Raw genomic sequence first — 14,879 nt, forward strand, 5'->3', positions numbered from 1 at the left:
GAACAATTAGTTTATATGAAAAATTATAATGTGTGTTTTATACAATAGGATATTTGCCAAAAGTCTTATTAATTTAAAATATTTTTAGTGCTGTATTCTGACTGTCCTCTTCAGACATCTAGACTCTAAACCTTGGTACTGCAGCCTCCAGGAGCATCTTTATCCATAAATCCAAACATTTGATGCTTATTAGAATCAGCCAAAAAGGTAACTTCAAAGGGAAAAGAAGATCAGGGAACCAGCCTTTATTTAGAGCTGACTCTACTTGTATATTTTTGTCTCGTTTACTCCTCTAATAAACATTATGTGATTTGTAAAAAATTGTATCCATTTACAAGCTAACTGAAGTTGTCACCAGTTCAGGGCTACTTCCTTAGAAACCTAAGTGAGTCTGAATTTGAACACTTTGCTTTTCATACAGCTTTACAGGCTTTGTGTTGGCAAAGCAAGGCGTCCACTCTCTTAGGCTTTTTCTCTTGCTAAATTCTGAATTCTAGAACAATCTTCAAATAATATGTCACTAGCAGCACCCACACACAATCAGAAAGGAGGCGTAGCTACATTTGGATTTGACGTTTACACCATAGCCTTTGTTGTTTCTTTAATTTTTTTTTTTCTGGCAGGGAAAAATAGCTCTTGCAGTAGGAAGATTATTCACGACCCCGTTTAGAAAATAGGTCATCTCATCTATGCATCATCAGTGTTGAGACGTGCTGTGGTTTTCAATACAGCTGTCTTGCAATCTATCTTTGATAGTGAAAGAAATACCAACCCCATTAATCCATGGGCAGATGTCTGCTAAGCTTGTTGTCATATCATCTGACAGCTGACCAAAGGCATAACTTTATGTGTTGAGGGATGTTAGGTGGGTGGAAAGTCTAGATAGCAGTAGCCCAGACTTCATATGCCTTTTGAGATTCCCCCATTAGAAGAGAGGAGAGAAAGAGAGTGAGGGAGAAGGAAGGAAGATGGTATGTTAGGGGCCTTATTATAAATACCAGTGTTTTTCCTCAGGAGTAGGTCAAAGTTCAGCTTGCTAGTTCCAGCTCATTTCTGTCTGCCAATAACTATCTTTCTTAGCTGAAGAGTTAGTGGCGGAGGGTAGGGGGGAATGCCAGTAATTCTAGAGGGAAGCCTATGCTATCAGCAACTCTGTTAAGTTATTGAACAGCTGGTTAGTTTGTACAGGGGCAGCCTTTGAAGGGGGTAGTCTTACTAAAATGTAAGGCTACAAATGGCCAACAGACACATGAAAGGATGCTCAGCATCACTCATCATCAGGGAAACACAAATCAAAACCTCAATGAGATATCACCTCACACTGTCAAAATGGCTATCATCATAAAGACAAATAACGAGTGTTGGTCAGGGTGTAGAGAAAAGGGGAAGCTTTATGCACTGTTGGTGGGGATGTAAATTGGTGTAGCTCTTATGGAAAAAGTATGGAAGTTCCTCAAAAACTTAAAAATAGAACTACCATATGATCCAGCATTCTACTTCTGGGTATTTACCTGAAGAAAACAAAACTAATTTGAAAAGATAGCTACACCCCCATATTCATTGCAGCATTATTTGCAAGACATGGAATCGACCTAGGTATTCATCAATAGACAAATTGATAAGGAAGATATGGTGTATATATACAACGATTATTCCTCATCCATAAAATGAATGAAATTGTGCCACTTGTGACAGCAGTAGATAGATCTAGAGGGTATTTTGCTAAGTGACATCAGTCAGGTAACGATTACAACATGATCTCACATGTGGAATCTAAAAAACAAAACAATTGAACATATGAAAAACAGAGACTTATAGAGACAAAGAACAAATGAGTGGGTGCTGGGGAAGAGAAGGGGAGATTGGGTGAAATAGGTAAAGAGGATTAAGAGATACAGACTTTCATGTGACTATAAATGAGTCATAGGGATGTGCTATGCAGCAGGAGGAATTTAGTCACTAATATTGTAATAATTTTGTATGGTGACAGATGGTTACTAGACTTGTCATGTGGTAGTCTTTTCATAAAGTATCTGGCCATTAGATCACTAGGTCGTACACCTGAAATGAACATGGTATTTTATGTCAACTATGATTCAGTAAATTTTTTATTTTCATTAAAAAATTATTTTTTTGTCTTTTTAGGGTTGCATGCTTGGCATATGGAAGTTCCCAGGTGAGGGGTCAAATCAGGCCCACACCATAGCCACAGCAATTTGGGATCCAAGCCTCATGTCCTCTGAGACCTACACTGTACCTTGTACTAGTTAGGTTCTTGACCTACTGAGTCACAATGGGACTCTCAATAAAGTTTTTAAAAAATAAGCAAATCTCATGTCCCCGGTGTGGTCTGTGGTGACATACACAGGCTATGAATAGCCTGATGTCTGTGTACATGTTTTGTTTTGAATTAAACATCCTCTATCCATATTGAGTGACCAAAATGAACTCAGCAGAATGATCAAAAAGAGTCGTGTCTTGCTGTGTCAAAGCTCTGGGTCTCAGTTCCCAGAAGTGTGTAGTTGAGATGTTGGCAGCATTCAGTCAGAAATCTTCAAGCCAGAATGCCTTGAATGTGTTGTTTTGATATCCTATTCCACGTATCAAAGCTCATCTGCAGAAAACCCCAGGGGCACTGCCTCAAGTAAAGGTGTGTATATGAGCAATGAGAGTAAAAAAGCACTATGGGTTGGCATTGCATTAGAGACCCAATAAAATCAATGTTTATGCTAATTTAATTTTGAGATCAATTTTACTTGATATGGTTAAAGAATGGTGAGTGAATCATTAGAAAAGGCATACTGATTCCTTGCCATTTTGTCCAAGGGAATTTTATCAGAGTATTATCTATAAATTCTTGAGCTTATACCTTATCCTGATCTTATCCATACTTGCACCCTCTGGAAAAACATTAATATTTCATGAGGATCTAGATAATAAGTTCTGATATTATTAGCTTTCATTTTCTGCCTTGTTGTTATTATTATTTGTCTGAGCTCTGGTATTAGGTCTCAGATGCACTTCAGATGCTACGTTGCTGTGGTGGTGGTGTGGGCCAGCAGCTGCAGCTCCAATTCCACCCCTAGCCTGGAAACTTACATGTGCTATGGGTGTGGCCCTAAAAAGGAAAAAAAAAAATATTGACGGCATGATTCTCCTAAGTAGTATAAGTTCCCCTAAGGCAGGGGTTCTGAACCTCAGCACTACAGACATTTTGGGCTGGATAACTCTTAACTGTGTGAAGACTGCTCTGTGTAGGATGGGGAGTTTAACAGCATCCCTGACCTGTACGTACTAGCTGCCAGTAACACCCTCAGTTGTGACAGTCAAAAATGTCTCCAAACATTACCTAAGGTCCCCTAGGAGAGGGACAGAATCACCCTGGATTTAGAAGCACTGTGCTAGTACCCTATAAATATATCTTAGATCAATTTTTTTTCTGGACTATATCTGCTTTCAAAATAAATTATTGTATGTTTTCTGTTTTGATTCAAAACTTGTGCACTTAGCTGTCTCCCAGGATGGTTTGGATGTTGTATCTAACTGCCCTGTACTTCATGCATTTCTCATCTTAATATCTCTCTTCCTTTAGCCACTCCTTAGCTATAAAAATGCCTCATGCATGTGATGGCTTATGGTAGAGAAGTAATAAATATTCTTTTCTTTTCTTTGGTTATCTTTTCTTTCCTTCCTCTACCAGTTCCTCAGATTGCAACAGATTTTCTGGCCTAGAGGTAATTCTGTAGCTCTTGCCACTTGTCTTTGAATTAATTGCATTTTCATGAATCCTAGGGATTGACTTTGATTTTTTTCTCACTTTTTTTATAAACCTTGCTAATGTCGAATTGACTTGAAACACGATTTATTCACTCTAGTTCAGAGTCCTGTTCAATGTTGAGGGTAGGTTGTAAAACAGTATGTTCAGTATGATTCCACCCCCCAACCCCCACTCTAACAAGCCTGTGCAGGAAAACACTCTGGAGGATTATGTTCCAAATAGTAATCTTTACCCTAAATGGAACTCAGCAATTCCTTGTTTCTCCTTTTTGCTCATTTCTATTTTCTGATTTTCCCTATAATACGCATCTATTGCTTGCATAATTGAAAAAGAAAAAATGCTTTACAAAGTCATTCTCAAGCTTTCTGTATGATCAGTGCAGGATTTGACACTCATCTGCTGTTTTTGTTGATGGTAACAAGAGTTTTGTTTGAAATGGCACTTATTTTTGGAAGACACCAGGACAACTGAGTCACCCATCGTATTTTAGGGAAAAGGATGAAACAAGAAACCCCAAAGGAACAGGTGAGGATTCGCTAGACAGATTTCTGTCTTGTACTGAAAGTTTTTTGGGTCAAGATATATGTATGTGCATGAGCTCAGATGGAACTTTCCTGAGCTACTGGAGGGGCTGAATTTAGCAGTGAGCTAAGGCTCTCAGTCACTTAGTACGTCATGCAGCAGAGAATGGCTAGTGAGTGCATCCTGGGGCTTTGTACATTGAAAAGATGTCCGTTAAGCACACCGCGTTCTTAGAGCACACTGGCCTTGCCTGTTTCCAAGTGGCTCAGCAACACCAAGCACTTCCCAAAGCACCACCAGCTGCCCATCTGACTCACAGGCAATGGGCTCTGGACCTTAATGAATCACAGCTCATGGGCAGGCTTATGCTCAGTTAAAACATCAAGTAATTGAAGTTAAATCCTCACTGGTTACTGTGTACTTTTAGAAACCAAATTAGCTTTCCTCAGGAACACTGTTGCACTAGGCAGGGCATATTCCTCTTTCTTGTCATCTTGTGAACAGCAAGATCCTATTGTGAATGGCTGGCTGTTCACGATGGCAGAATTTGCAAGAATGACGGAGAGGGAAGGAGATGGATGGATGAATAATGGCTGTTTAACTTGGAGTGCACAGTTTGATCAAAAGTGTTTAGCACCAACCTCGGCTCTCAGTGAGAGCTTGTGGATATTAATAGAGTTGGCCATACCAATGGTGATAAAGCTTTTAGGGCAAGGATTTTAAAACTGAAGATAGTTGAACTGGGAAAGTACTTAAGACGTCTTATAATTAACTTTTTAGAAAAATAGCTGTTTTTGAGGAAGAAATATTTTAAAATGTGTTGTTTTAGCTGAAGAACAGTGTTTAGCTAAAGAATATTTAGCAAGTGAGGTTTGGTGGTGGGTTTAAAAAAATTTCTTCTCTGAGCTGATGCAAACACATCTTTTCTCCATTTGTGTGTCAAGATAACACAGAGCAAATGCATTTTCTCTTAGTTTATCTAACAGATTGGGATAAAATATACAATTCACATAAAGATAAATGTCAAGAAGAAAAACTGAAGTATACTTCCAAGCAAAATTTATTAGATGTCTATTCAAGAAAAACACAATGACCTTTGCTTGTAAGAATTCAAAGTCAATTACCTAAAAGCTAGGTATGAATATTTTTCCTTTTAAAATCAGATACAGAGAGTAGAAACAGTCATTTTTCTTAAATATTACAGGCAACAGATATTGAAGTCTTTTCTCATAAATGGCATCAAAAGTAATTATTCATTTATCAGCAAAGCTGCATGCAGTTGACCTAATTTCAAACCCAAAGCCTTTAAAATATAAAGCTGGCTGTGAACTTGACAATAATCAAGGTAGGCTACTCAAAGATGTTTCTTTACCTTCTTCCTAATGAAATTCCTCTGTAATCAGTATTTACATACATTTCAGTTTGGTTGCTAAGATATTTTATGTTCATAAACTTTTGCATAAGTGCTATCTTACAGAATCGCACTATCAAGGCATAATGATGATCTGTGGGAGATGTGGAGGATAATCTGTGGAAAGTGTTTTAGCTTAGTTTAAGTGAAGGATAAAGACCAAATTAGGAAATTCCCCTGTGATCTCAACAACTCAATAGTCTGTACAAAAAAAAAAAAAAAAAAAAAAAAAGCAAACATATATACAAAATTCTAGAGTCTACATACATTGTGAAAAGATCAATCACTGTCCACAGAAGAAATGCTGTAAAAAGTTTTTATCTATAAGGTGCTCAAGATCCAAATATGAATAGTTCTTATGCAAAGTCATAAGAAATACAAAGCTAGTTCTCAGGGTATGTGTAATTCAGGCACTGTTAACCACATTAAATCTTTCAGGTCCCAATATCATCTTGTAGGTTTCTACTTCAGGGAAGAAAATATAACCTGAAGGATTTAACATTGCCTCTAGAAAGTGCCTAGTGTTTTCCGAGGAAATATTTTACACATACCAGAAAATCAGGCTCAACATATTCCTGTCCTCAAATGTGCCAGGATTCTGAGTTCCATTGAAGAAAAATAATTATCATAGTAAAAATAATTGTATGGATCACAACCCTTGCTAAAACCAGCCTTAATACTTGTGATGCTTTTGAAGTACTCTATTTCTATAAAATAATGTGTGAGATTCTTTTACATTTCAGTAAAATGTACAGCATATCATATGGATTGTCTGTTCTCATACAATCTCAAATGTGTATGTGTACACACAGTGAAATCTTACCTATGAATATTGCTTACAGATACTTTCAAGTGTCTATATTAGAATAGTTCTTTGCACCTCTCACTAACACTGCTTTTATTTAAATTTTATCAGATAAATAAAACACTAAGAGCTCATTGTTCATGATGCTGATTATTACACTTTAATAGAAAATAGCAATGCAACTTTACAACACAATAGTTTTTTTGTAGTCTAGCTAAACCTCTTATATTCTCATGATTATTACCAAAGGCTCTTATTCATTTATTGTTTGCACTTCTAAAAAGTACAAAAAAACTGCAGGAAAAGACTCCTATTTGAAACTCACGTTCAATTCAACAAAATCACACTCATTCGAATTAACTTTCCTACTCTTGCTTTAGATTTTGTAATCACTGTGCATATTACAACATATAAGTGCAGGCAAACAATAGCTGAAGTACAGTTGTCATATCGTGTAAACCAGGACACTAGGCAGACTTGTGAAAGGAAAATATACTGCCAAGCTAAGAAGGTGAAAATGCAAACCACAGCAAGTAGTAATAAACTTGGTTGCCTGGGGGAGAACATCTTCCAAAGTGGACCAGGGAGCCTCTTTGAGACAGTAATATTTTTTTTTTTTTTTTGCCTCAAATACTCAACCCTCAATAAGTATAATGATTTTCTTTCTGATGCCACATATCGACTTATCGAAGTTTAAAGCAGAAAGCAGGAATAAGTGCTTTCACGTGGAAGCAGATCCGCCAATCTCCCCAAGGCTTGGCGGCGGCAGGTCCGTTGCTGGTGGTTTGGTGGCAGGTGGAGATGGTGACAGTGGGTGATTTCTGTTGGAAACTGGAAGGCATAACAGCAGGAGGCCTGCAGGGATCTTTCAGGCAAAGTTCTGCAGAGATGGGGCTGAGATGCGGCATAAATAATGCGGGAGAGTGATTCACAGCCTCTTGACATAGTTTCCGGGAAAAGTACCAAAGAATTTGGTTCTTCTTGAGGTTCCTGAAAATAGAAGTGATAAATGAAAGGAGGGTAACAACAGTGAAATATCAGTTCATATAGGTGGGCTTGAAACTCACTAAGAGAGTAAACCTACAGGGTTTGGAAAAGAAGAGAGAAAAAAATCATTTTAAGAGATGGGAAGAGAAAGTAAGCAGTTTTATCTGTACTGCCTGATGCCGTTATTGCCTCTTGAGCTCTGCCTTTCAATCTGAGGGGAAAGACAATCTTGCTGAGGAGGTGGGTTTAAGTCTAGGGATACTTGGGCATGCTGAGGGTCTGTCACCAAGGATGCTGGACAGGAGTGAGGAGCAGAATAGGAAATGCATCTGGCAAGTGACATTTTCTAGGACTATCTTCTGAATAAGGAGGCTGGCAGCACGATAGGATGGACTGGAAAAGCACAACAGTAAGGTCTTGGTTCAATGGGCAGGTGGTCTGTCACAGCTCCTTGGCACAGGTGTGGTGTTAAGGCTCTATTGGGAACACTGTCATTGTCCAGTTTTATTATCACATAGGAGGTCATGCTGAATGCCATATTATTCATTTACAAATTGTACTTCCAGGATCCTTAAAATAGAAAATTTGAACAATTTACCAAGTCACTAAAGAAAAAAGGATAAATCACTCTTAGTGGTGGGCGTTCTATCATTGGGCATTTTTCTGATATGAGGAGTCAAGCCAAATGCATAAATTGGCCATCATGATAATCGCCTTTAGTTTCAAATAATGTCATTCCTTTGAAACTTTTGGAAGAGCTGGTTCACTAAGTTGTTCCTTAGGATTTCCAGCTCACGTAGAATGGACAATGTCTCTATACTTCCCTTTCTCATTTACACTCTGGAAATTCCTGTCTTGGTTTGATGACTGATTTTCTTTTTCCCAGTGTAGGTAAGCCTTTTTATTCTTCTGAGTGGGGAATTAATACAAACAGAGGCAGATGCTTGTGGCTGCAAATGTGGCCTTTACTCTTTTATATATCCCCACTGTTGGCCTATCTATCAAAAGTCCTCATTCCCTCATCTTTTGTCTCATCAGCCCTCCTTTGCATCTATTTCCTTTGCATCTCTCTCTTCTGCGATCTGGTGTATGATACTCTTGCCTACCGAAGTTTTATCAGAAAAACCTCTAGTTTTCTTTTAGGATGGTAAGACTAGGATTTTTTTTTTAAGTGGTAAGGATGGAACTTCTCTCTTTTTCAACCACAAATTAAAGCTGAGGTGAAACACTGGATTTCTAGGGCACCTGTAGCTGACTTAGTAATGGGTGAATTGTTCATTTCATCTTGTTTTTGCAAATTAGATCCTCACTGCTGACGACTAACATTCTCCACTGAACCAGATTATTTGTATTTCTCATCAAGGGAATATCTTTGTTGTTGTTGTTCTTTAGATCTCAGTCTTTCCACATTGGTGCTATTTATTTAAAGATATTTTCTTCTCATTTCAATTGGCAGTAAAACCAGCAGAAATTCACCTATACCTGAAGCAGGAAATACTAAACTATATTAAAAATGCAACCGCCTTGGGATTACATAATGCATATGGATATATAAAAGAATTAAAGGCATTATGAAATCAAAGAAATCCTGACTGTCATATCAAACCATGAAGGGGAGCAAACATTAAGCAAATTGTAAGATGGCCACGTGTGTCTGAAAGGAAATGTACACATACCCACAAACCATCCGTCATCACATTTTTCCATCACGTCAATGACATCGCTTTCTCTGAGCTCCAGCTCATCTTCGTTCCTAGGAGTATAGTTATACAGAGCCTGAAACCTTAAACAGGACAAATGGATGTGTTAAAAACTTTACCACTTTGTGGAACTATAGAAGAGAGTACAATATCTACTTGAGAATATTTTTATTCTTACTAACATTAATTAGGTAGTATAACTCTTTGGTAAGCATGTAAAAAGTAGAAGCATTTAGACTTTCATGGGAATTAGACCATTCTAATAGCATTTCAAAACTCACAATGAGGAAAATTTAGGGACGATTCTAATATCCACCAGCTGGATTAAAACATTTTTAACATTTATAAATTGGACCTGCATTTCAGTTGTCCAGTCATACAAAGATATCCTTCAGACATTAAATAATAGTACAGAATAGAAAAGTGATATGTGCATTATTCAGCTCTATAAAAACAAGAAGGAATTACAGTTTTCACTACCTATAATCAGGAGCAAATAATTGCCGCTTGAAAGTAGAATTTTTAAGTGATTCTAAATTGAGATGTACAAAATGTCTCAGATACAACTTTCTAAATCACTGTGTAGGAATTACTATAAAAGAGAAGGTTATTTCTTTTTTTTTTACCAGGGGGAATTCTTTAAAGTAATTTAGTTTCATAGTTTGAATTAGTGTAAGTGGTGATCTCAAACAGTAGGTTAGGGAAATAGCTCCTCTTTAAAGGGGTTCTGGAGAAATTGTGTTTAATGTAAGAACTCTCTCGAAATAATTTTATATAAAAAATTACTCATAGAATGCTACCACTTTCCCTTCTCTGAATTATTTGAACGCGTGCGCGCGCACGTGTGTGTGTGCATATATATATATATATATATTTTTTTTTTTTTTTTTTTTTTGTCTTTTGTCTTTAGGGCCACACCCACGACTTATGGAGGTTCTCAGGCTAGGGGTCTAATTGGAGCTAGAGCTGCTGGCCTATTACAGCCACAGCAATGCCAAATCTGAGCCAAGTCGGCGACCTACACCACAGCTCAGGGCAACGCTGGATCCTTAACCCACTGAGCTAGGCCAGGAATCCTTCGAACCCACAAGCTCATGGTTCCTAGTCAGATTCATTTCTGCTGCACCACAATGGGAACTCTGAGCGCATGTATTTTGATGACCTTGATCAGAAACAAATTCAGACACTGGATTTTTGTAATAAAATAGAAAGCATTTTAATGCATGTTAATATAGAAGGACACAAATTCTAGCAAGTTAGGAAGCATTTGATATACAGTTAACGTGAAAACTTCATATTACTCCTAAAATATTACCAGTATTATCAGGGTTTTTTTTTTTTTTTTTTTTTTTTTTTTTTTTTTTTAAGTTAGTGAGTTTGTTTCTGTTCCTCTTCATAGCAGTTAATGTAATTCTGCCAGTGAAGGAAAATAAGAACCACATTTCAGGGCACTTTGGATTTTTTAAAGCTAAGTCTAAAAGGTTGATAATATTGGAATCTGTTCAGGAACAAGAGTGATTTATTTCTGATTACTTCATTCAGTCAGAAAATTTGGTCGAACAAAGCTATTCTGTCACTTGAACTCAAACATTGTGTGATAAATCAGGGACACGGATGCACTGGCTTCCCTGCCTGTCCCTGAACTTGTTCAGACTTGGGGGGGGGGGCTGGATAAAGCTGGACTGGGAGAGGGTGTATTGGGGAAAGAGCTGGTAAGATGTGGTGCCTAACACCCTTTCCTAGAAAACACTATCTTCCCTGGCCTGACAGCAAAGCCTGAAATGACAACATTTGAGCTTCCTTCCCCCTGTTGGCATATTGTTCTCCTAGTAAACCCTTTAGCCACTTGGGCTTTTGAGGTCTTCTGTGGAAAAAGGATTCTGATTGTGGGGAAGTACAAAGAAAGGCAGCCTGAATCTCATGTCAGTGGCCAGACAGCTAGGGAGGTCTTGAATACCAACTTTCCTTAATTTAGATGTTTGCATGGGGCCAGCCCTGGTTGGAGCATCACGTTTTTTTTGCTATTTGATTTGAAGATGCTCCAGAGAAGGAATGGTACCTTGTCTATCCCCAGGGAAAGCTAATTTCACCATCATTCCTTTTCCAATTTCACATTTGAGGGATATAGGCATTCCTGGGCCATAATTCAATGGATATTGCATCTCTCACTTTGGAAAACACTGATTTTATGAGCTTTTCAGGCTTCAGCCTTCACCCAGGCACATATCCAGTGAACTTACAGAGACAGGCCTATTTAAGGCCATAAACCCCAGCTGCTTGAAGAATCTCAAGGTCCCAAGAGCTAAAAAACCCAAAATTGGCATGAACTCCTGCTTCACTTAGTATGATGAAAGCCAGTGTGCTTGTCAAAATTTACTTACCATTCTGGTTTAATTAGACCATTAAAAAAAAAAAAGAAAAAAAAAAGGGAGTTTCATGGAAACATAAACAAACCTTCCGGAAACCACCCTGCCTCTGCTGGCTTTCAAAAATCAGTGTTGCACGACAGGAAATGCAGTTGAATTACAATAAAAAATGCTGTTTTGAAAGATGTGTTGGTGAGATGAATGATGGTGGTGGGGTCAGGATGCCTCAGAAAGAAATTTGTCTTTTAAATGGGAAATACTTGGCCAAACTTGAAACTATTTATAACTTGCAACTTCTATAACATATTTTACCATGCTTCTGAATCTCAGGAACATTATCCTATTTTCATTCAAAATCCATTTCATAAACGAAAGAGACTGAGTGACATCCCATTGTCTTACTGGGTGGGATTGTAGTCAAATGGAAGTTTTTTTTTTTTCTTTTTTTTGCCTTTTGTCTTTTTTAGGGCTGCACCTATGGCATGTGGAGGTTCCCAGGCTAGGTGTCCAATCGGAGCTGTAGCTGCTGGCCTACACCACAGCCACAGCTACTCAGGATCCCAATCTCATCTGCGACCTACACCATAGCTCACAGCAACACCAGATCCTTAACACATTGAGCAAGGCCAGGGATAAAACCTGTGTCCTTGTGGATACTAGTCAGGTTTGTTAACCACTGAGCCACGATGGGAACTCCCAAGTGGAAGTTTAATTAAGAAGTTTATAATGTCCAAAGCAGGACATTAAAAATGTGCCCTCTCTCACCTGTGAGCTCGTCAACACACATGAGCATAAACTGAAGCATAAACTCCATATGACATAAAACAGTGAAACATCATTTATACTTTCATTCATAAGTTCATTAAAAGCTACTTGCAAGATAATGCAATAAACCTAAATAGCCTTGGGGTTTACTTTTTGTGATGTGATCCTATCACCACTTGCGTAAATAAGAAAACAAAGAAAACCTTTAGAATTACAAGATGTAGTTAATTTTTTTTCCAGTTAAATGAAATTTTTAATGACTTATACCTTTAACTGTTCTTTTCACAGTCTTTTCACAGTCTTTTCCTTAACAACAAAAAAACATCTTTCTGGCTGTACTCAGTGAGAGCCAGTTTCAGGTTAGAGATGGTTTCTGAGGAGCATGCTTTTAGTTCTATGAGGAATGAGGAGGAATTGATGGTGAGCAGGCCACCAGACCACAGGCCGGGCCCGATGGTTAGCTCTGCTCCTGGGGCGCAGAGCTTGGACAGTGCGCAGGAGGTGCATTGCATATGCTTAGGTGAGCTAACAGAGGTTTAGTCCTGCAAATACTCCTTCCCAGGGGTCTAGCTCCTGACTCAGAATAGGCAGTAGCCAACAGGAAGTGGAGAACCTCTAAATGGAGCAGAAAAAGACACAGGGAAAAAAAGCATCTTAAATGTATGACACCTTCAGGTTGATTTGACTTAGTATAAGAAAAGAGAAGGAATTTGAAAGAAAGTATGAAAAGACATTTTCTGAGTCTTCAGGGTAGTGAACATCATGTAACTGAATGACAGTGCGTGTTTTAATACTCCCAAGTCCAAAGGAATGTAACTTTGGAATTATGTTACTAATTTATCGCTTTAGGTCTACTTTGACATTCTCTTGCTCGTCAATGTGTAAAAACAATGTTAGGACATTTTCTGTGTGTCTTTAAGGCTGTAGTTACTAGACTCTACATACTGAGTAGAACAGAGAGGGAGACAGATTCAGAAGTCTTAGGAAACCCTGCAGCATTGGAAGGTTTTTCTAATGCATATACCAAAGTCTTCTCTGCAAAATCATAGATTTTTTTTTTTTTTTTCCAAAACTAGCTTCTGTTCTCTGTTGTTGCAGACTACTGCAATTTCTCTTAATCTGGGAGGTCTCATCTCATTTTACTCTGATCCCTTTCACCTGCAAAGTTGTCCTGTCCTCTCAGAGTACATCAGTGGTCCATATTGTGGGTCAAGTTTAGTCTCAAATTTAGAATATAAGAAGAATACTTACGGTTCCCCCCCACCTTGAATGTTTTCATGAGTAAACACAGGACGCTGTGGCTGAAATGAAATGATTTTCAATGTAATCAATGCTTAAACTGGTACTAATTAAAAGATAATTTGGATAATGGCATGGCACTTTTCTTGACATTTAATATTTCCTGTTGTAAAAAACCAAGAGGAAGGAAGAAAAACCAAATAAAGGGTTTCTGCAGGATTAATAATTAAAGTATTTTGAAGAGTGCTTTAAAATAAATTGAAATGACCAGGGTTCAATTGTTTTGAACATATCTGCAATCTAGTCTGTCAAGCTTTAAGGAAGAGTCAGGGTTTAGTCCCATTGATTTTTCAAAAGCCAGGAACATGGCAAGAACATAGACACCAAATTACTAGACCGGGAAGTCTGGACACCTTCATACAACCTTATGCTTCAGCATTATCTCAAACAAGCAAAAAATAAACCACATTTAATCTAACATTAAATTATCCACATTCATTCTAATATACTTTTCCTTCACAGACAACATTTTCACATACAGTACAGATGCACGTCAAGAGGCAGACATCCCATGCTACATTTGAATTAACACTCTCTGTTCTCAATGCGGAGGAAAGACATGCATTTTTTAAAAAGAGAAAAACAGAGAATTTGAAATAGAATGTAACAAACAATATCCAGGTAACATGTAACATTTTACCTTAGAAGAGAAATACTGGTAGAAATTCCCAGTGCACTGAACTCTCAAAAGAGTTTCCTTTCTTTTTAAACTAAGCATCAAGACCAGTATCTGTAATAGATACTTATAATATTGGAAATGACAAGCCTTCACATCCCATATATCCATATAAATATATTGCAATGAATACAGTTAACACGTTTCTCGAATATGTAAACTCAATGTAGTTTATATCAACTCCCTAAATGTTACCTTTTAAGGAGGACAAAAGCATTACAGTTCATTTATAATACACTTCAAAGGTCATCTCTCCTTGATGCCTACTTGGTAAAATGAGATAAATGAGATAAACTAAACTTTGCATGGCAAATTGAATGACAGTTATAAGAGGAATTCCTTAATGATGACTGCATCATTAGTTAATAGATCTGTGTCTTTAGACTTCAGGGCCAATTCCTGGATTCTGGAGGTATGAATGGATTACTGTGAGTAGGGAATTCCTCCTGCAAATTGTCCATGGAAACCCCATTGTCCAAGAATGGAGCGGGCCTCTGGGGTTCCTTTCAGTCTATGAGTCTCTAATCTGCTCCCTTCCTACATTCTTTATTCACTCCCTTCCCATCCAAG

General features: G+C 37.8%; 2 protein-coding genes across 65 annotated transcripts in view; one reads left to right on the forward strand and one right to left on the reverse strand.

The window, feature by feature from the left end:
* Positions 1-14,879, forward strand: part of CFAP96 (cilia and flagella associated protein 96) — a 487,170-nt gene that overhangs the window by 109,768 nt on the left and 362,523 nt on the right. The window lies entirely within an intron of this gene.
* Positions 5,343-14,879, reverse strand: part of SORBS2 (sorbin and SH3 domain containing 2) — a 324,236-nt gene continuing 314,699 nt past the window's right edge. For all 58 annotated transcript variants that reach the window (NM_001444777.1, NM_001444776.1, NM_001444789.1 and 55 more), the window contains 3 exon segments: positions 5,343-7,506; positions 9,180-9,286; positions 13,586-13,635. In NM_001444777.1, the coding sequence (NP_001431706.1) occupies positions 7,445-7,506; positions 9,180-9,286; positions 13,586-13,635 (219 nt within the window). In that variant the 3' untranslated portion in view covers positions 5,343-7,444.

The sequence above is a fragment of the Sus scrofa genome, chromosome 15, assembly GCF_054392235.1.
Source record: "Sus scrofa isolate SSC_HxYL_T2T_F1_AM1 chromosome 15, Sscrofa_HxYL_maternal_Yorkshire_Landrace_v2.0, whole genome shotgun sequence".
Taxonomy (NCBI): Eukaryota; Metazoa; Chordata; class Mammalia; order Artiodactyla; family Suidae; genus Sus; species Sus scrofa.